At 43.1% G+C, this 23314-nt stretch overlaps 1 protein-coding gene across 9 annotated transcripts in view; it reads right to left on the reverse strand.

Annotated features, from left to right (window-relative positions):
• The window catches only part of arid1b (AT-rich interactive domain 1B), a 214300-nt gene that overhangs the window by 175556 nt on the left and 15430 nt on the right, over positions 1 to 23314 (reverse strand). For 2 of the 9 annotated variants that reach the window (XM_058089848.1, XM_058089845.1), the window contains exon 1: positions 445 to 2068. The exons of 6 other annotated variants lie outside the window; for them this stretch is intronic. In XM_058089848.1, coding sequence (XP_057945831.1) covers positions 445 to 1578 — 1134 coding nt within the window. In that variant the 5' untranslated portion in view covers positions 1579 to 2068. Of the gene's footprint in view, positions 1 to 444; positions 2070 to 23314 lie in introns of those variants that run through there. One more of the 9 variants, XM_058089846.1, reaches the window with a different exon arrangement.

Raw genomic sequence — 23314 nt, forward strand, 5'->3', positions numbered from 1 at the left:
GTCCTGTTTGTGTACATGGAGTAGTGTCACAAATCCTTCAGGGCTTCAAAAGTCAAATTTTGTAGCTTAATATGAATGATGGAAGACGTCTGTTGGAATTTTCTTCTCAGAGTAACGCCAATGTGACTATTTAATCATGAGCGATATTATGGGAATTAATTAATATTTGATGGAGGTGTTTTACTCTGCTTGATGAGTGCCTCAAACACAACAAGCCCTCCAAATAGAGTCCAGCAATGTGTCCAATATGTTGTATTTCTACTATAAAAATATATTAACTGTAGGATGAGGACAGATACTCCTTTTATTGTGTAGCTAACATTGTCATGTAAGTCTTGTTTGTGATTGAATACTACAAGGCACAGAAAATAATACATCGTCATGATAGTATTATGTATTGTATAATATATTAGTAACCAACAACACAATATCCACATCCCTTACCTGACTTCTCCCGAGGCCTTGCCCCCCACTGCTCGGACTCAATGAATGCGGATGGGTCCTAGGCTGCCCTCCCCATCCGTGAGCTGAGGTGGCTCCATACTGTGGCCCCACATCTTTCCCCAGGCCCTGTTGCGTGGAGGATCCACTGTAGTCTTGGTAGGCCCCGCTGTAGCCTCGCATCATGGGGCTGGGGGATGTGAGCAGCTGGTTGAGGGTCGGGGTGGCCCCCGAGGGATGCTGTTGTTGAGCCGGCCCTGGGAATCTTTGGAAACCACTAGAAGAGGCCCCCAGCGTGGACTTGCTGTGGCTTGCTGAGGAGTTGCTGCTCATCATTATGCTCCCGGGTTGCCGGCACCCAGAGGGGGCCATCATGCCGTAGGCCCCGCCGCCGTACCCCGTCCTGTTATAGGGAGGGTACTGATTGTACTGGCTGTTCTGGTAGCCTGCTTCATGAGAGTTGTCCATGCTGTTCTGTGCCGATGGTACCCCCATGCCTTGCTGCGGCTGTCCGCCATGTTGCTCGTAAGACCTTGCAGTGTAATAGTTGTTGAACTCTGAGTTGTTGCTAGTTGGCCCCAAGTTAGAGTGCTCATACCTTGCGGACATCACCCCCTCTGTGGATTTAAGGTGTCCCTCACCTTTACCTTGCACCTGCTGCTGCTGCTGTGATTCCCCCTGACCCCCCAGCAGGTTCTCTTTACCGCTGTGGTGCTCCACCCCACCTCGGGGTCCCTGGCCGTTGTTGTTGTTGTGGATCTGACGCTGCGGATGCGGCGCAAATTGGCCGAATTGCGGCTGCGGTGTCTGGGACTGAGGGGGGTCTCCACCGCTCCCAACACATTTCAGCTTATGGTTTGTGATCAGTGCCGTTTCCATTGAGGGCGTGTTGGAATTAGACGATGTCAGGTTATTCCCATCCTTGTTGTGACCCGTAGAAGTTGAACGCACCATGCTGGGCTCCGTTCGGCGGTGATGGTCTACGTTATTTAAGGTCCCATCTCCCGCGCCCAGCATCTGTATGTTCCCTGCTCCTCCTCCGGATTTCCCAGAATTGAGCTCCGTGCCCAAGGTGCTGGATAATTTCTTATTTTTGTTGTTAGTTCTGGCGGGAGCCGATGCCACTTGCGCGGCCATGATCACGCCAACATCTCAGCGCGCGGGGACAGCAAGCCCCCGCCAGCCTTGCGCGCAGAGACAGCGAAGAAGGAAAAGCAAAAAAAAAAAAAGGTGAAGAATATTTTCACAAGCTTTAATCTAGCACTGCTGCTCTTGTCGTTGTGACGGTGGTGAGGCTGCGCGTCAATGAGGCGTCATGGTGAAAGTTGGTTCTTGCCAGGTTTAAACTTTTTCCTTCCCCCCTCCGCCTCTCTCCTCCATCCCGGGTCTTGGTGATGTGTAGCCGCGTCTCTCCGAGCCCTTGTGGCCCAGCATTGGATGAGAGAGAGAGCGGGCTCCACCAGCTTATTCACCTCCAGGGCTCCAGCACGCCTCACATGCAAAATACGGAGTGGAGTCCCGATCCATGTTCCTGATGCACATGTCCAAGTGTGCTTGATTCATTTAGCATAAACGAGGTCAACTAAACTATCTTAACTTTGACAATTCATCTATCACGAGTTTACAAGTGTGTGTGTTACGTGGGATGTGGTTTATAATACAATTATATTAAAGTTGAATTGAAAAACAGAGACGATTTTGGCGCCCCCTGGAGGCCACAGTTATCTTAGCGTCTACCGATGACGCCCATTGGGCCAGCCACTTCAGCGTTACTAAGATACCAAGCATTGAGCCGTAACAATTAACTGATTAATCAGTGATTAATCGATTCCTCAATTAATCCACAACTATTTTGGTATTTGAGTAATCATTAGCCATTCAAACACATCCGTTTTGACTTTGAAAAGCAGTGATTGTCATTTGGTTCATATTGAAATATAGTCCATCTAGAGCAGGGGTGGGCAAACTACGGCCCGGGGGCCACATGCAGCTCACCAAGCGTTTGAAACCGGCCCGCCAGTTGCTTTCTAAGTATTTCAACTTTTAACATACAAGCTAGCAACATGACTTGGGAGTTGGATGTCTTATTTAATAAAAAAAATAAATTAATTACATAGTTTGATGTGGTCTGATGTTTAAGAGTCTACACTTGAATTCTATTAGAGTCTACTAGAGTCTATTACTTGAATAATTGAAACAACAAGTTTCAGATTAATTGTCAAAGAAAGTAACCATTAGTTGCAGCCCTAACCAAATGTTTGCTTGCTGCAGCATTTCTCTCATACGTGTTTTTTTGGGGGAGGGACTGTATCTGTTTTTGGCATTTAAAGCTTTTTAACTTTTGGATTTGTTTTTGATTTTGTAGCCATTGTGTGACTGAAGCTCATTGCCTTTGTTGTATTGTGGTTGTGTGCTTTTGGTTTTGGATCATTTCTGTGTTTGGACGTCGTTGAGCGTTTGCCCCATCAGCCACTGTATTATCCAGATCTGGTTTTCCCTCCTACCGTCAACTCCGTCCCTAGACTCTCAAGCCAGTTCTCTGCAGCTCTGACAGGAGTCGGACACGCAACTGCATGCTGTTTGCAATAATGTTGCCTTTGGAAAAAGAGTAAGAGTGTTACAAGCTTTTATATGGAAGCTGTAATGTTATGTAGCAATATTGTCCTTCCAAAGAACCACAATCACCTTGTGATTGCAGGGATTGCAGAGTAATAGATCTTTGAATTAATGCACAAAAAGTAGTATTCAGTTCAAACTACACATATTAAAGAAACTTAATTTATCTGACAGCAACTTGTCTGAACTGATAATGACATTTTTTTTTAAAAGGGAGAAAGGATGAAATAAAATAAATCAACCCCAGGCTTTGGGCTCGGACCACACAAAAACCAAAGTCTACAAGATACGCTGTAACCCATCAGTGGTATTCAAACATGAATGTAAAATACTGCTTAGCAAAGACGCCGACTGTCTGCTGGGACTTGAATAAGCAAAGGCTCTGCTTTGATGAGATCAGATGCATTTGATCAACAGAGGGAGCTGCGGATGAAAGGGGGAGAAGGGAGGATGGGGGAAGGATTTGGGGATGAGTGGTGCTGAGGATGGCCCTGGTAATGACACAACTGTGGATGCTGCTGCTCCTTCTAGTGCTAAGGACAAATGTTATGATGATGTTGATACCGGTGTGAAGTTTATGATTATTATAGTGATGGTGAGAATTATGTTTTCAGCTGCATTGGCTGACAAAACCAGAGGATGCAATTCACTCTGTATCATGTGCTGTGCTCTATGGAGCTATTCTATGTCCATGACAATGGGAAGACCCCTGCTGGATATCTGTTGTCAGTACAAGTCAGAGCTTCATAAAATAACAGCAACATACGTATATACTGCATTAACGTTTAAAGAACATTGCTGTACAATCTGAACCAAATCTACCACTGATTTGTTAATATTTTTCCCTTTTTTTACCAATAAACATTCAATTGAATAGAATCAATTCATCCCAAAGTCAAACTAATGCCATCATTTTAACTAAATTTTTTTAACTAAGATTTTTATATTCTTAGCTTAGAAGTGGAAAAATTAATTAGCCACCATATAATTCAACGACACAGAATAAAAGAGAAGGATGCTTGCTTAATTCAGTTGACCTCAATTTTGTCAAGTGTAAATATATATGTGTTATATACAAAAAACCTAACAACCTAATTGTGTTATATACAGTGGAACCCAGCTGGGAGACCCGAGTTCAATCCCACCCTCGGCCATCTCTGTGTGGAGTTTGCATGTTCTCCCCGTGCATGTGTGGGTTTTCTCCGGGCACTCCGGTTTCCTCCTACATTCCAAAAACATGCTAGGTTAATTGGCGACTCCAAATTGTCCATAGGTATGAATGTGAGTGTGAATGGTTGTTTGTCTATATGTGCCCTGTGATTGGCTGGCAACCAGTCCAGGGTGTACCCCGCCTCTCGCCCAAAGATAGCTGGGATATGCTCCAGCATCATCCGCAACACTTGTGAGGATAAGCGGGAGAAAATGAATGAAAGAATACACTGGAACCTCAGTTTTTGTCATTACTGTAATTCGTTTTTTAAAGGTCCGTCAAAACCCGAAACGTACAAAAACTGAGGCAAAATCTCCCATAGGAAATAATGCAAATCCAATTAATCAATTACACATACCCTAAAATATTACCAAAAATACACTTTACAGACCATAATTATAGTTTAAATGTGTCAAACAATGAAAAGCAATTACAAAGAAAATTAAACAGAACTTGATGCACAGAGAGGTCAAATTCAATAGTGTTTCTCTCTTTCAAATTGGCACTTGCGACTTTCATTGGCCCCATGGTGGGTTATTTAGCAGCCGCACTCAATAAGTGCATCAGCCACACATAGGGGTGCTATGTTAGTGCTAGTAGAGGGGATATGGACTAGTTTGTTCTGTGCAAACCAAGACAGTGTATGGAAACTAAGACAAACATTTTGAAGAAAACCAAATCATATGAAACTTGGGTGATGGGCATGCAGATGGAGGATTACCGTGAGTGTCTAGGCGGTGTGCCAACACTGAACATACAAATGCAACTTGTTGCTTAGTAGCAGGACAGATGCACGTAATAAGTTACATTGTCTATTTCTGTTCTATGGTTATTGTATCATCTTTGCATTGGTATCGTTCAGTGATAGCATAAAAACAAAGGAAGGACACCTCATAAGGGTGACAGTGACGGCAAAGAGGAACAAGTGTGACGTTCACCATAGCACAGGAAAGGGAACATTATTGTGATGATAAAAGTGGTGCATATATAAAATTGTCTCTGTCCTGGCTGCTCAGTATAAAGCTGAAGTGACAAGGTGTTGACATTAATAATTTAAAAAGAAGAACAGATGTTCAGTGACCAGAAGTCTCATGAGAGCTGCTGATGTTTAGCAAGATTTGCTGCAGTCACACAGAACAATGATTTGACCTCCAAGTTTTCCACAACAGTTTCCTTCCATGTTACAACTTTTCAGGCGATTTGAAGGCCAAAAGTAGAGGTTCCACTGTTTCCGCTCATCAAAAAGGCTAAAATCCCAAGTAAAAACTACTTCTAAAAACACATTTGTGACTGTACCACTACATTAACTAAAAAAAAAATATTCAATGGTCCAAATGGAAGCTCATTCACTGGAGTCAAATAAAAGCAAGTGGTATCCCTGGGAAAATGCATCAGCCACTCGCCTTTATGTGTCCATATGGCAGAAAATAAAAGCCATAACATGGTTATGGTCCAACAACAAAGTCTCCATGGTCCTCACCATTCACTATGTTCTGTGTATAATAGCATCAACAGGACCAGATGGCTATTTATACATAGGACACCCCCAAAACATGGTTATTCTTTTTGTATGTTAGTGTGTGTGACAGTACAGACAAAACTAAACGATGGAGCATAGTGATGCATAAGGTGTCAAACTCTAGATCCGTGGCTGGTTGCATGCACCTTTTGTGATTAGAACAAGCCTCATCTACGCGTACACACACACACACACACACACACACACTTCCTGCTCTCTGTGCTTTGTACACATGCCGATTCTGGCTCCAGTCAGAGTGGCAGATCAAAGCCTCAGCTCTGATCTCATCTAGAGCAACACTATAAGGCTGACAGCAAGAGGACCGGGGGCATTAGCATATTCTATGATGGCTTTTCAAGCCGTTGCCTCGGCTGCAGTACGGCGTGTGCCGCGCTGTGGCTTTGCAACTCTAATTTCCCTCACCCGCTCATTAAAAAAAGCCCACTGTTCTCCTATTAATTCGCAGACACACTGATCTGTTTGAATGACGAGTGTGTATGTGCAGGAGGAGGGAGATGGAGGGCGGCAATGGCTCAGCGCATTTGCATTTATGTTTAATTTATAACCTTCAGGGGCCCCCTGATGCAGCAAGATTGAAACAATAACCCCAGACAAACATGGAGAAAAGAAGGAGGAGGAGGAGGAGCCGGAGAAGGCTGGATGGAAATGTGCTGTGAATATGTGTAGGAGTGAGCGTGTTCTCATTGGAGGATGCTGTTCGGCCTCATGCATTGGTGCATCCGCATCAAGGTACATGTGAAACACACTGGCAGAGAGGCAGAGGTCTGCGATCCACGGGGGGATAACATGCCAGGGTGAGTGTCTGTCAGGAGAAGGGATGGAGTGTGTGCTGGGGGGGGGGGGGGGGGGGGGGGGGGGGGGGGGGGTCTGCAGGGATCTCCCCCTAGCAGCGGAGCACAGAACAGCACAGCAGACAGCACAGAAAGTGGGTCAGCCCAACACACACACATGCACAAACACAGTTCAGACAGCCCGGGCGTTGCACTGTGGGTATGTCTGCTAAGAAGTAAAAGACATGGAGAGAATGCACATATTGTTGTGGGTTGTGTTCATGAGGGAGAGATCCTGGCGGCATCATTTGCATTAGCGATGTTGAAGAAAGTGGCTTGGGAGGGCCAAAAAAAGCAAGCCAGACGCCGAGAATACGCCCTATGGAAGGATATCAAATTGATCCATCGTCTTTTCATTTCAGGCTTGGGTAAATAACAACATTTGCATTGATCAGTCTGCAAAATCCAGCAACAATGGGCCTAGGAGCAAACGCTATGTGCAAAACAAAACATCTCTCATTCCTGTCTACTCCTTGCAGAGTTGAGGGCCTCACCAGAGCCTTAAAAACAGCTGTGATGGATAAAATGTTTTTTTTTTTAAACACTTCAGAAGAATGGCTTCTATTGTGTCTGCCTGTATACTAAAATATAGAATCACAGAATTCCCAAGTTGCAGCATGCTCTATTTATGTGTTATGAAAAACATGACTCAAATGAAACAGCACGAAGAGATGCTCTACTTTCACTGTCAGCTACCATGTGAAGTATGAAGAGGAGAAAGAGGATGAGAGGAAGATAGAGATGGAGAGAAAAGTAGAGGAGAGTGATTTTCTTCATCCGCAGATCCTATCCTGATGGTGACAGGGGACCGGTCTCTCAAAACCCCCCTTCATATATATATATATATATATATTTTTTTTTTCACACACCTCTACTCCCTCCTCCCCTCCTGATGCCTGTCACTGCTCCCCCCCCACCCCCCTTCTCCTGGCTGGAGGAGTGTGTGAAGTGTCCCCCGAGAGGCTCCGACTCAAAAGATGGTATTTACAAGATCCACACTGAGCCCACTTTTAACTGCCTGTGAAGAACTTCTTCCAGTGCCTTTGATGTGCCAACCTAATGGGGAAGAGCTCGCCAGCAGTCATTGCATATGTTAGTGCGCCGATGCGAGCTAATCCGCTAGCATCGGAAGGTAGGCTGCTCGCGGGTAAGTGAAATCTTCAAATGCTACGTGGCTTCAGAGCTATACAAAAAAATAATAAAAATACTGTACCATTGGAACGCTGGTGCTGAAGAGGGGTGTCGACTTTTACAGCACATCACTGCCTCGAGCAGGAAGAGATTAAGGATACATTTTTCACATTTCACAGTGGACATGTTGCTGACTTGATGTATAGAGGCCTTCTAATGTGATTGACTATAGTCATTCATTCATTTTCTACCGCTTTTTTCCTCACAAGGGTCGCGGGGGTGCTGGAGCCTATCCCAGCTGTCTTTGGGCGAGAGGCGGGGTACACCCTGGACTGGTCGCCAGCCAATCACAGGGCACATATAGACAAACAACCATTCACACTCACATTCATACAAATTGAGGTCCAATTAACCTAGTTTTTGGAATGTGGGAGGAAACCGGAGTACCCGGAGAAAACCCACGCATGCACGGGGAGAACATGCAAACTCCACACAGAGATGGCAGAGGGTGGAATTGAACCCTGGTCTCCTAGCTGTGAGGTCTGCGCGCTAACCATGAGACCACCGTGCCGCCCATTGAAATGTAAAACTTGATTAAAAAAAATGATCAAGCTGTTAAATATGTAGAAGAAAATGTATGAAAAAAGACCACCACATGATTATTTAAAACGGGGGTTCCCAACATCCAGGATGCTGACCAGTAGGGCCAGTCTTGCAGTCATGATGTCATGAGCTAAAAATCTTCCTCGTGGACCCATCCCTAGCATCCCTAGCTTGAAAAAAACAGCCCTCACACATGTTGTTTGGCTTAGAGACAGTGCCACTGATGAAAAGAACTGGGGGTAGCAGAGATGAGGATGCTGAAGTTCTCATTGGGAGTGACCAGGATGGATAGGATCAGGAACGAGTACATCACAGGGTCTTTACATGTTAGAGGCCCTTTATCCCCAAGGCTAGACTGAGTTGGTTCGGACATATCCAGAGGAGAAATTGTGACTACATCGGTAGAAGGATGCTGCGTTTAGAGCTACCAGGTAGGATGCGTAGAGGAAGACCAAAGAGGAGGTTTATAGATGTAGTATTTTGGTGAAGTATAAATCAAATATTTCATAGTTGGAGGATAGAAAATCTGTTTACAACCCTCTAAATATGTTTTTAACATTATAACACTCACTCACATTCATCTTGCCATGGGTTACAGCTGTAATAGTAGCCCCTGTTTTTATTCGGGATTTTTATTAGAGATTATTGCGCCAAGAGAGTTTGGATTTAGCGAAAAAGTCATCACACTGACTCTAGCTAGCTGACGTCACACACGTCACTCCCCAAGATATTCCGCTACATGTCACTCCTTCTGAATGCTTTTGAATGCCATTTTTATGATGGATTAAAAATGCATATTTGCCGACAAATAAGCCGTACTCAACCACAAGACAACAATAATTTATTAATTTCAAAACAGAACAACTGTGATAGAGTAAAGCCGCGGAATTCAAACCACAAAGTGGCGAGGGAGGACTGCACACAAAAAAATATGTAGAACAACGACTGTTAGTCCAACAAAGTTTTATCTTTAACAAAAGGCACTGAAAGTGAAGGCTTTCATAACAAACAAAGGCATTTGGAATGATTTTGAATTAGGCTAATTAGGTTTTTGTTTTGTTTGTTGTTCAGGAGCCATGATCAAAGTGATATTTCACCAATTTGTGTCAGTTCCGGAGGAGAGAGGAAGAGTTTGGGGGGGGGGGGGGGGGTGCCTATTAATCTCTGCAGGTTTGGTGTACTGTGTGTGTTCGGGGCACTAATCAAAACAAGACAATTATGAATAATGGAAAGCGTTGATCAGAAATGAAACAAATCTCTACATGTGTGCTTTATTAACAACTTATCAGTGAAGAAATGAGACTGAGCAAGTTTTTTTTTTTTTTCTGCTGCTTTTCCTCATTTTCTCAGCTCCTGGCTTCAATTTCAATGTGCACCCAATCCTCCCTACTCTGAGGGGAAACCTAAAAATCAAAGGGATGAGGATGGATTGACCCAGGAGCTCAGAGTCTGAGAGGCAACGGGCTGTTTTGATCTAATCTAATATTTATGAATAACTTCCTTGATATTTCCTCCGCACCATGAAGCAGTCCGCTTGTACAGTGTTACACAATGATGTCTTAGAGGGATGATGACGGAGATCAAACAGGGCTTGGGCACAGTATTCACAGTGCTCACTCGCTCTGCGGAGCTTAAGAAGGATCCCGGTAGCAAGCTATCTAACTCTGTGATTGAAATGCAAGCTCCACTAGGCTGCGGTTGCGGGGTGTGATGATATTTTTATTTGTGTCACTGTCAAAAGGAAATGGGTGCACAGATGGAAAACACTGTCACCATTTGAGCAAAACGATGAGCGTGACTGTGTCTCTGTCATTTCATCCTGTGCATCTTTGCCCGAGTAGGTGTTGTTTTTGTTTTTTTTGCCATGGAGATGATTCGGCTTCTCCAGTACCTCGCCATGCCTTTCATGGAGTCCAGTCAAGGCTGTTTGGATCAGTAATGGCCTCACATGTTTTTTTTACTATCTCTTCACAAAAAGTCAAGTGTTCTCAAATATGTTATTTGCTCAAAGTGTCCTTGTTCCAAGGATCTATTGTTAGCCTAATGGGGGCTAACGACACAGAAACTCTAATTATGGAGGCCAACGATAACCCCTGATAATATTACGGGAAAAGTGGGTAATTTGTAGCAGTTCCGTTGAAGGGTAGAGGGGAGGCGATGAAAAGAAGGCAGGGAGGTGAGGCAGAGGGGGGGGGGGGGGGGGGGGGTGTCCTGTTTTCTTGTGTCATTGCCTCGTCCTCCATCAACCTAATAATTCCCTAAGAGCAGAGAGCCAAACAGCGGTAGAATATTAATGGCGTGTGTGACATTATAGTAGCCGCCCATTCAAATGGAATATTTTATTATATTATGGCCCATCAACAGGTGATTTTTCCACTAGGCTTCGTGTATAGTCCTGTGCGTATTTATCTTATGTAAAGCATATACATACAAAAGCGGCATACTAAAACATCAATGGCTGGATAAATAGCCACAATGCTATGTAAACCACAAACTATGTGGAATCTATGACTGGTAGCTGCAGAGATACCAGGCTGCTTTGTATTAATATTAAAAAAAAAAGATTAAAGACTTTTAATCAGGCTTTTAACTAATATTTTTAAACCTTTCTTATGTTTTTATCTTTTTAGTCCTATTTTATGCTTTTAGTTTTTAGCTTTTAACTCCAGTATTTCCTCGGGGCGGGGGTCATCCACACTGGGGCTGTGTCGGGTCTGCTGAGGGGGTGCCATCCTTGGGTCCCTTCGACCCGGCCGGCTGGGGGTTCCTCCCTTTAATGTGGGGGTCCGCCCGTCTGTTGGAGTCTGGGGGCCCGGGTGCTGGTCCCCCGATGGCACGGCCTGCAGCTCTTCCCAGTGTGGATGGCCCCAAAGGTGGCGTTTCCTTGATCCTCAGTGCCATGCCATGTCTCCCTACTGTGTGTGATTGTGTGTGTGTGTGGGTGTGTGTGTGTGTGTGTGTCTCGTATGGAGGGTGGGAGGGAGTGGCTTTCTTAGTATTTGTTTTTCCTTTTAATTGTGGTAATTGTTTTTAATTCTGTAAAGCACTTTGTGTTGCATGTCTTTGCAGGAAAAGTGCTATACAAATAAAGTTGATTTGATTTAATGTTTTTAAATATCAAAGCCTGTCTACATGTGCACCGTGATTGATTGATTGATTGACTGATGTCAGAAAATGGACAATGGATGTGAACTGACAAAAATATAAATCTGTACAGAATTGATTAAGCTTAACCACTGGAATTGATTTGTTGTACTTGAATACAACTTGTTGTACAAATCGAACCTTCTCTAATGGAGCGTGTCCCGTTCAATATAAGTGTATCCAATTTCTCGAGCTGTCGTATAAACAGTCAACTATTCAATTCAGAGAAGTCTGATCCAACGATCAATCTCGCTGTCCAATCACAAGAAAACGTCATATGATCAATCAAGATTGTACGATCCTGACCACCCACAGCTGCTGCAGAGTGTACATTTTTACATAGAATGTTTGTTTTTGTTATGTATAGCCTATTTTCATACAAGTCTAGCCCCATTTCTATCAACAACAGCAGTGTGTCAAGCGCGTGTTCGTTTGCTACTACAAATCATGGCACATTTGGCATACTTTGTGAGAGTCGAGGATTGCGACTATTTTTGGAAAATGACAATCCAGAACCTTTTCCCTTTGTGCCTAAATATACGGAAGATGAGCTACAGCCCGCAAGAATTGAGAGTGAAACATCATAGCCATGCCGGCAGTGCTTGCACTGAGCGGCACACAGTGTTACCATCCATGGAAAGGCTTTGTGTACAAGGCAAGGAGGACTCCAAGAGATTGCATCACAATGAAAAAAGAATTGTTAACGCCAACAAATGCTGCAGTGGTAGACATTTTTTTTCCATTGACCCAAAATTAACTGGAAAAAACACCCCAGACCAGCAGGCCCAGATTCACAACAATCTAGCCGTGTATAAACAAAAAAATGGAATGTGGGCTAAATGTTAACAGATAATTTGGTTGTCAATTTGTAGTTGTGCATATGTTACGCGCTAACGATGGATCTGCGCAATCGATCGATAGCACTGCGCCCGAGATGGAATCCATCGTTAGCGCACAAATAGATCGATTTCTGCGCTCACGATCGATGGTATATTCCTGCGCCCGGGATGGATGTGTATAGTTTGTTTAGATGCCAACGGATGGCAGCGCTGAGCGTTGTTACTTACAAGAATCAACAAGAAGTTGATGCATGCAAATTTCAAATCTTTGGTTGATTTTCAAGCAGTTCACTTTGTTACCGTTCTCGGCGGGGGGAGTGTGAACCCTAACCCCTAACCCTGTCATTGTATGCAATTAGCAGATCAACGATTGTCATTATATCGTCAGCGCAGTGTCAAAGCATCGGTCTCCAGCGCAAGGCAGTTATATCCATCGTGAGCGTAGAAATCGATCGATTTGTGCGCTGGATCCATCTCGGGCGCAGCGCTATCGATCGATCGCGCAGATCCATCGTTAGAGCGTAATACATATACTTGTTCTTGTTAGTGTCCTATCACATTGTTTTGGCGTGGACCCAACAACTTTGAGGACAAGAGGGGAGCTGACGCGACTGCAGCACAGGCAAGAAGAAAGGCGTTAACCAAAAATCCTGACCAACCCCGACAGTTTCGTTGCCCCCACTGCACCCGTGTCTGCCAGGGATTGGCAGACACATGAGGACCACGATCATCATCGGATCAATGGACGACTAGGGAAACCGACGCTATTGAGCTAGGCAACCGCCACACTTAATTTGAGTGTTTTAGCCTTTTTCTTTGATGAGAATGAGATCTGTTTATTTGTAGGGATCACCCTTAGCAGTGCTCTTAAAAAGGAAAACAACGTGACGATTAGTCAATTATGGACAAATGAGAAATCTGAAAATGAAAATGTGTGTTCGAAGACAGCCCGACTCGTTTCTGTTACTTACGAAGACTGGACAAAAGCCGACTTTTGTCTGAGGTAGACAAGCCAGTATCCGTACATACGCTACGGTGCCAGGATTGGAAAGATCGACACCAAAGCAACTCAGCAAGCCTGTGCCTATTCTGTCAACACCAAATATCAAAGCCCCTCTCCCACGAGTGATCTGTCCAAACAATTAAAATGGAACCTCTTTGTACTATCACACTTAACATGTCAGACAGAAAAATGAAAGGAGCCTCGTGTATTGGAGCGGCATGCCTTGACGCCTCCTGTGACAAGCCCCACTGAGAGAGTGGCACACCACAGGAATGATGGCACTGCTAAAATTTTAAATATGTTTTGACACAAAATCAAAAGTTGCTCACCATTATGGTGGAGAAAAAGCCCCCTTTTCTGTGTGATCACCTATTAGACCCCTAGGTAAACTAGGCAGAAATACTGACACCTGATTATTCTCTTTGCAGTTTTCTTTGACATTTTTAGCATAGCCGGGGAATGATTTGATACTATGAGATCAGATTTCATAATAAGATTAAAGCTCTGATCTCTCGACATCTGAAGAGCATGAAAAGCCAGCAATGATCAGTGAGGATTCCTCCATGTTTTTTTGTTTTGTTTTATTTTATCCAACTCTCATTGTGCATTCTGGTGTCCTGAGCTGTGTTTGCTTGCTTTTCAGACACTTAATATAAAACCATTTGGCAGATTTGCGGTTGGAGTCATGTCAAGCTTTTCCTATCAATGGAGAGATTTCACTGAACAAGAATTCTTCTTTGTCTAGCTGATTGGTTTGATGAGTGCGACCCCAGCAGCATGCTGATTGGACCGGTACTAATCACATATCCCATCCCATCTATTGCTATAGCTGCCATCTGACACGTTTTGTGATATGACAATGGTCTTCTTCAATAATAATTTTCACTTCCTTTTCACATTAATAAGCTTGAGTGGCTTTAAACATAATAGAATGCAAGACAATTTCATGGCCCTTTCACTGTGCTCTATACATAATCCCAAAGATGAAATTCCTAATCTTCTACCAAACAGGGGGGACTTTTTTTTTTTTTTTTAAAGTAAGACCCCAATTATGCTCAGCTACAAATTAGCACCAAAATGTTTTACATGGAATAAAAGAGAGGCAGCAGAAAACAAAAGCCAACTGGTTAATAAGATTATCTCTTCCAGACGCCCAGTGCACATTATTGTAGTTCACACAAATGAGAGAGATTATAAATCACATTCATAGTGGCATAATCCATGAAAGACTCCTGATATGATTACTTTCTCTTGCATTTGTGACTGAGCGCCATGGATTTATCTTGAATCCTGAGGAGTCTTTAAAATACAGCTGGACATGAAGGCAATAGCCGTTTGAAGATTAGTTGAATCCACTGACGATAAGCAACAGTATTTTTGGCCACAAGCACTGATAAACTCCCATGTAATATACTTTCGACACCTATACGGTAGATGATCCCTTCAGATCACAAATGTGCACACTATATCCCATTGTAAAGAATATACAGTCTTCCCTTGCCACCTCCAGGTTTGAATTTCTCAGCTTCACTCCATCAGGTTTTTAAAAATATGTATATTACTGTATTTTCCAGACTACAAGTCGCCCATCTTTTTATGGTTTGGCTGGTCCTGCGACTTATACTCCGGAGCGACTTATAATGTATCGTTTTGTTTTTTTGTTCACACTTACAGCCGCGACAGGGTGCTATAGGCTTCTGTGCCAGTATCTGCTGTACCACAAAAAATATACTATGTAACATTAATAAATCAAGCTGTTTGGTGGTTGAATATGGCCTATTAGTCATATGGGGATGCTTTATAAGGGTTTTATGCTTCCAGTTCCGATACTGATCACCCATGAGTGAGATTGGCCAACACTGATACCAAACACACATGCATTCATGTACATTATTCAATTTATTTATGATGAGTACAGGGCCACAATTACCAAGGGTTCCCCTGGTATTCCCCTGGTAAATAGATCATGTTCATCAAACAACAACACACAAATAGTGTTTGGAGGACAAGACATATACAATAGTGACAAAAATAGACACTAGAAAAAGCTAGTATGTACATACTAGGAATGTTACATATTGATGCCTAAATTAGGCATTTTCAACCGTTAAAATGGCTAAATTAAATAAAATACAAATTTAAAACACTACTCCAAAGGCACATTGAAATGTGTTGTCATTAGACACAAAGTGTCAGTAATATTCCATGAGACACATAAGCTCCACACTTGATCACCAGGAATAACAGGCACAATAATCTGTAATAAAGATCCCAAATAAAAACACATGCTAGTGTTACAGCCATAACCCACGGGAAGATAAAACTCAACTCTAAACCCCTGATGTCACTTCTTGTGTGTCACTCACTGTCTGCTCAGACAACACGTTGACAGCAAGACACACACACACACAAGTCTTATTTATGTCTTGTGTAAATTGCGTATTAACTCTTATTATGTCTACTATATCGGGTAATAGGAGTGTAAATGTGACTATAGGGGTGTTATTTATTGTCTAGAGGGCTCTAGACAATAAATAACACCCCATAGTCACCTTGTATGAGTGTAAAGGTGACTATAGGGGTGTTATTTATTGTCTAGAGGGCTCTAGACAATAAATAACACCCCTATAGTCACCTTGTATGCGTGTAAAGGTGACTATAGGGGTGTTATTTATTGTCTAGAGGGCTCTAATAATGTTAAAAAACATATTTAGTCTCAAACAGGTTTTCTGTGCTCTAAATTTTCCATTTACAAATAAGTAATCCTACTTAGTTATTTTGTTTTGTTTTTTCTTCCCTTACTACCATAAATGAACTGTGACTTTAAAACATAGGTATATACCAAACTGCGGCAAATTGTATAATATTATGGCGTACGGTTACACCCCCAGTAATGATTCATATGTATCAACAGTGAGAGATATCTCGGCCAAACAAAGCTCTGACATGTACATTGTCCAGTGACTGCATGAACAGTGACTTCGAGCCGACAGTGCAGGAAGGTAGCACTTAAACCGAAAAGCAAGTCACATTGGGAGGAAGAATCGATATTCTTTTACAGGTTCCGAAAAGTCAACATAGTAACTAAGGAAATTGAAATGTCCGCTCATCATCAGGTTAAAATGTGGTAACAGTAGAATGTGTTACTAACTGGTATTATGTGGCTAATAGTAAAACCTCAACATGCTATTCTGTTCTTAGTGATTGTTGAAGATGTTTCCTCAGCAGCGTCCCATCTGTCTTGGCCGATTACAGCCACCTTCATCCCTGACCTCCCGTTAGTTCCTGACAAGGTCAAACATCTCCCATTAGAGAGAACCAGGCTTCGCCTTTTTGCCAGAGAAGTATCCAAGCCGTACATTGTGAAGGTCAGGGGCTGCATAATGAACTGGAAAATGTCAGTTATATTACACACCATTTAAATAGCAGCTTTTCCTGCACCAGAAACCAGGGTGATATTTACCTTTTTCTTTCCTGCACAGGCCCAGTGAGCATAGACTTTTTAATCCAGCTCGGGGTGTGAAAATGAGGTGTGTGAACACGTGTGTATGTATTTTTTGTGTGCCTGTTATACAATAATACATTATAACTAAGTCGGTGTCACCAAGGGAAAGTCTTGTGTTTGCAATACACGTGCCTAAACCAAACCTATGCAAAATACATCCCACAGCCCATATATGGGCCATTAATGTATTGTTTTCTTTAAACCTTTAATATGGAATCAGGAGCCACCAATTGGGTTTGCAGTGCTTAAGAGTCAGTATAGCATTAAACTATAAAGATCATTCTAATGGTTTGTGAAGCAACAGAGTCATGATGTGGTTGTGTGTGCACAGCCTGACTGTAATTATGCTTTCTGCAGAAAAAAATGATATTTTATCCGACGTGTGCACGGTAGTTTTTACTCTTTCATGTCATGTTTTGCCATGTTTGTCACATTTTTGGAGGTAATCTGAGAAGTAAACAAGGGATGGTCACACATGTATAGTCACTGCTAAATAGCTCATAGTTTGTATTGTAAATCCACAATCCTTTATTTGTGTACATTGTGAGCGTCTTATTCAATTATGTTTATTATTATTATTATTATTATTATTATTATTGTGTGATACACTTTTTACTGTACCTTACAGCTAAAATAATGCAATTAGAAATAGTTGCAATTATAGCTGTTAAAATGTGTTTTGAATACAGAAAAAATATATATATATTTGTGGGTGCAGGTCAAAATAATTGCCCATGCCTGGCTTAAACAAAGTAAAAATCACATCCTCTAGGAAAAAAAAAAAAACAAGATTAAAGGAAACAAAACAGCTAAAAGCACAATTGATATGACACGCTCAGTGAAGTAACACAGCTATTATCAATTATTTTGATTCTTCATATATTCAAGCATTTCTACCAGGAATGTCAATGACTGTATAAATTAGTGTGAGAAAAAACAGGCGAGGCGACGGAGCCGAGATGAAAAAAGGGCATCCAAAGGAGAATGTTAATAATGATTCCTCTAAAACAATTTCCATTAATTTTCAGCCATCTCACCGGGGAGTAATATCTACATGCCTGAGGCAGGTTTAAATTGCATAGTCTGCTTGAGGAAGGAGACGAAGCCTCCCCAGTGTCCAGCTGCTCTCATCAGATCAGGATGAGTCGAGGGACACCCACGAGACAGAGGCACAACAGTGGAGGCAAAGTTATTAGCACAGAAAGCAATCCGGGAGACACGCATGCACATTGTAAAGACTACACATGGTTTTGAACCATGAGACGCATTTGGATATATTTTGTTCCTATCTTGGCTGGACAGCACTAGCAGATTGTGGCGCTTTATGTGCAGCTCAGTGAATAGCCTACAGACAATGTCAAAGGTAGGACGTGAATAATGCGATCATTTCATATTCTGACTCTCTGCCAGGGAATATGTCACTGGGACACCGGGTCACATACCCAATCAACATGTGAAGGCGAGCACCGGGGCCGTGAGCCTCGCTGAGACGAAAGGGAAGGCAGCCAACTAATGTCACACGTAGCGGAATCAAGGATCATATCTGTCTCCACCTGAAGATATACTGTGGCCAAGCTGGCATCTCGCCTCTGTTCAAGGCCAAAGTGAGCCTGCTTTGCATGGTGACATTGGACCGTGTCTCCTGGGTTTGGGCATAGCTGGCAGACTGTCAATAAGCTCAGCTTTATTAGTAAATGGGAGCGGATGGTAAGCCGTGCTTCTATGCAAGAAACCACAGACAAAAATAGCAAGAGTCATAATTAGAGTATGAAGACAACTATATATCAACACATATAAGGGTCATCAATAGGAACGTCCATCTGCTGTATGTTTTTATTCAGCATGCCCTCATTTGGGTCACCAGATGACTTTTGGAAAAAAAGTCACCAGTCAATCACAATTTTAGCACTTGGCCTGTCTACACTATACAGTATGTGAAGTGTGATTGACTGGCAACCAGTCCAGGGTGCATCCCGCCTCTCACTCAAAGTCAGCCGGGATGGGCTCCAGTAAATGGCAGAAAATGGACAATGGATGTGAACTGACAAACAATATCTAATGAAAAATCTGTACAGAACTGATGAAGCTGGAAATGATGTGTTCTCGTTCTATTGTCTAATCTCCAATGGAGTGTGTGCCCCATTCAGAATAACAGTATCTAATCTGTAGGAGTGTCTTACAATAGTCGGCTCGTCCACGATTTCATTCGTAGACGTCAGATTCGACTATCAATCTTGCAGTTGCATCTGAAAATAAATTGTACCATTCTGACAACGCACAGCTGCTGCTCAGCATATATTTTTTTCATATATTTTTGTTTTATTATTAGTATCTATTATGCTTAAAATCCGGCTTCATTTGTGTTCATAAAGAATTGATAAAGAATTTTTTGACAAATTCCAACACTCACAATGTTTCTGTCACCACTTTCCAATGGTTTCTTTGGTCTACCTGTTCAACAGCTGTTACTTAGTAGTCTACACTCACTCACTGTTCACAGACAAGTGTATAGAATGAACAATGTTTGTTTCCCAAGTGTTTTCTAATATCCCGGCCCTTGCCTGCTCCTCTAAGAGGTCGGCTCTCTCATTTGCAAGAGAGGGAGTGAGAGAAGAGACAGCTTCCCACCAGCCTGTCCATCAGGCGAGCTCATCTCGAAGAGTGGGAGCAGACACTTGAAGCAGTATGTGTGTGTGTGTGTGTGTCTGAGTGTGTTGATTAATATTGGGAGGGCAAGGCAGCGCTTGGGCTGCGCCTGTCGGGGAGAAAGCGGGAGAGAGTGAGAGGACAGTTCTCTTCAGTGTCGCCCAGGGAGAAGTCTGGCGAAGGGGGTAATGAGCCAGAAATAGGCTGAGAGCACAGTGGAGAAGACTGGAGAGGAGAGGAGACGAGAGGAGGCGGCACAAGGACATGCTGCCATATTCTACCCACCTCATACACGCCCTTCATTCAATATCCCTCGCCCTACAGCAAGCACCATCAAGGTTTCTCCAGACATTCCCATCTTTCACAATGTGGTATTCCTTATCCTCCCTTTATCTTCCATTCAGCACCAAGAAACAAAAATTGCTAAATTCACCATGTGTTCTTGCATGTTATTATTAAAGGCAAAGGACTTAAGCGATGGCACCAAAACACATGTTAATGTAGTTATTCATTCTGTGAAAAATAACATTGAAAGGCATATTTCTTTTGTTTGACGTGTGCTCGATTTATTTTCTTTTTCCTACATTTTTCCCCATCATAGACTGGAGAAGGAGGAAGTGATGTCACTTTGGGAACACTCCCTCTATGCGCAGCAAATGAAATACAGGGAGTTTATATTGTTGTGGTCAGGGCCGGCGCGACAACACCAAGGAAGTCAATGCCCCCCCCAAATCAAAAAGCATAAGACAGCTCCACTCATCTCCGTGCCCGTGCTGAATGTTACAGCGCTGTGGAGAAATCTTAGCCCATTTAACTTTGCAGAATTGTTGCAATTCAGCCACATTGGAGGGTTTTCAATCATTAACTTCCTTTCTAAGGTCATGCCACAACATCTCAGTAGGATTAAGATCAGGACTTTCATTCCTCACGTTCCCTGGGAGGGTAAAACTCAAGACCGCTGTTTCTTGGGAGCCATTGTGAATACTGGCGTGTTCGACGCTGAGCAGACACACATGAGTAGCAAAGAGCTGAGACGGCAATAGAAAAAAGCCAGTTAGAACTCTCAGCATAGTTCAGCCCCATACATCCATTACCGTTTGTAACTTTTAATGGTTACAATGGGCATACTACAACACAATCACTGAATAAGGCAATTAAAGGACTATATGCAACTCACTCATTACTACACTTTCTAAAACACACAAAAAACAACACCACTGCCGACTGCCACATTATCAATAGACTGCCAATAATCAACAACAAAAATACTATATACAGTACATACGTATTTTTCACATAAAATTGTCATACATGGTTGCTCGGTATCAAATTACTAGCATTCATAGCTGTCACTCACGGCTTCACATATTCATTCAGAGTGCCGACCAACAACTTTCATTCATGTTATGATTTGCTACACATAACCACCATAACTAGTGCACATTCATGTGCTATGTTTGCACACTCAAAGCAGGTAGAGGCGGGATGCAGTACAATGTTTGCAGTTGAAATGTTGGCCCTCCAGGCAGCTTTCTTGATGAAAGCTCTGTACTGCATTTATAGGACAAAACATATTTCACAGCCTTGAAAATGACTGCAGGAGCACTTGTACAACACTTACAACAGCGATGCCTCACAGCAGTAACTCATAAAAAAAAGACACAGCCAAGGGAAAATTGGGGCAGCATGTGCGTTTCCACAGTGGCCACGGGGCTAGGAGGTGAACAAGAGGCCATCGGTGAGGATTATGAATGACCTCTCTGTGTTATTGTGGCAGAGTCGCCGAGTCAGGGGCAAATCCTGCTGTCTGAGACTATTACCCTAAAGATTATTTTTGTTGTTGTGTTTTGTTCTTGGAGCACCAGCCTCTGAGGAATAGGGTCGTGTTTGGACAATCCACTGAGAGAGGATGCATCCATCCAATAAGATGTGCGAGGAGGAGCTGTGGTACAAAAGGTTGGTGGCAGGAAATAGCGTGAGCAATTTCATAAATGGAAGGGAGAGACTGTGACTTCCTAAATCGTCTGTGAAAGACAGAAGAGAGAGCGATGGTGGTGAGGTGGGTGGGGTGGGGGGGTCGATGGTGAATGTAGGGGATGACAACGGGAGAAGGAGAGAGAGGCAGCTTGATGTAAAGTGCGAACAAAAAAAGAAAGAGTGGAGAAAAGAGGAAAGCTGGGGCTTGGTGGCAAATGGATATAACTGGGTGAGGAAGGCAGCAGCAAAGTGAGAAAGACAGAGGTTGGAGATGAAAAGATGAAGAGGGCAGCTTTCTCACCAGCTGAGTGAGCACCTCTATTACCCTTCTCTCTCTCTCTCTCTCTATGCCTCTCAGCCTTCCTCTATCTGTGTGTCCCATCAGCCTCAGTGTGGCATCCTCTCACATCAGATTAGCACCAGCCCGGCGAGACTGTTGAAACTGCTCTGTCAAAGTCATTTAAAATAAATCAGATGCAGAGGCCACACTTGCTTCTGCACGCTCCCTCCATCTTTATTTTTCTCCATTTGTCCTTGTCATGGCTCAAACTAAGACAACCGGTGCGGCTCCAGCCTCGGTTAGTTCAGCTGGGAATTATATCTCCCAATGGCATCTACAGTTAGTATCAATCAAACATGAGGGTGAGTGGGAGGACATATAGGTGTGGCAGGAGGCAGGAAGGAAGTGAGACTAGAGGAGACTTGCATAAGTCGCTAAACGGGGAAGCAATGTCAAAGACAAACAACATGAACCAGATATTCATACAGTGGAACCTCAAAGGCCAAACGCGTTCCGTTCTGAGAAGCTAGTCAACCTTAAAAAAATAAAATAAATCACAACAACAAGTCCTGGGTTCAATTCCACCCTCGGCCATCTCTGTGTGGAGTTTGCATGTTCTCCCCGTGCATGCGTGGGTTTCCTCCCACATTCCAAAAACATGCTAGGTTAATTGGCGACTCGAAATTGTCCATAGGTATGAATGTGAGTGTGAATGGTTGTTTGTCTATATGTGCCCTGTGATTGGCTGGCCACCAGTCCAGGGTGTACCCCGCCTCTCGCCCGAGGACAGCTGGGATAGGCTCCAGCACCCCCGCGACCCTCGTGAGGAAAAGCGGTAGAAAATGAATGAATGAATGAACAACAACACGTACCCCATCGGTTCCAAAAGGTCCAACGAAAACCTAAACGTATAAACACCGAAACTATTTTTCACACAAGAAATAAAAAAATCAAATTAATCCAATTAAGGAATTGAACCACAGACCTTTGGTTTATCAACCAAGCCATGCCATCACTGTTGAATCTACAAAACTATCTGGAAAACGATCCCAACGCCCAACTCCTAAAAGGATGAGATGTTGTTTTCCGCAAATAACCGCTGCTCTGGAGTCTCATACAAATTGCATTACAGATTGACTACTTAAACTTTAAAATCCAAGTGATGACTTGTAGCCCAGCAGGAAGCCAGTCAGCGGCTCGTTAGTAGCGACTCCACAGTGGCTGGACTCCACAGTGCCTTCAGTCTTCACATCTTCTGTTCCTTCTGTTCAGTCATTCTTGTGGCTACTGAAGGTCAGCACTTGACTTGATGTTTGCTATCATTGCTATCTGGAATGCGGATGACACTCCGAACACTCCACTGGGACAAGTTAAAATGTTTTAATTTGCATGTTCTGTGTTGCAACAAAACCAGTGAAAGCCAAAGAAAAAGCATGCAAAGTTAATAGGTATAAGGGTCAATTCCCGAATGAAACAAACTTTAGGCTATTTTAAATGTCTTGTCGTAAGATCAAAAAGATAAGTGCATGCCTCGTATGCCACAAAATCG

This window comes from Doryrhamphus excisus, chromosome 13 (assembly GCF_030265055.1).
Source record: "Doryrhamphus excisus isolate RoL2022-K1 chromosome 13, RoL_Dexc_1.0, whole genome shotgun sequence".
Lineage (NCBI taxonomy): Eukaryota > Metazoa > Chordata > Actinopteri > Syngnathiformes > Syngnathidae > Doryrhamphus > Doryrhamphus excisus.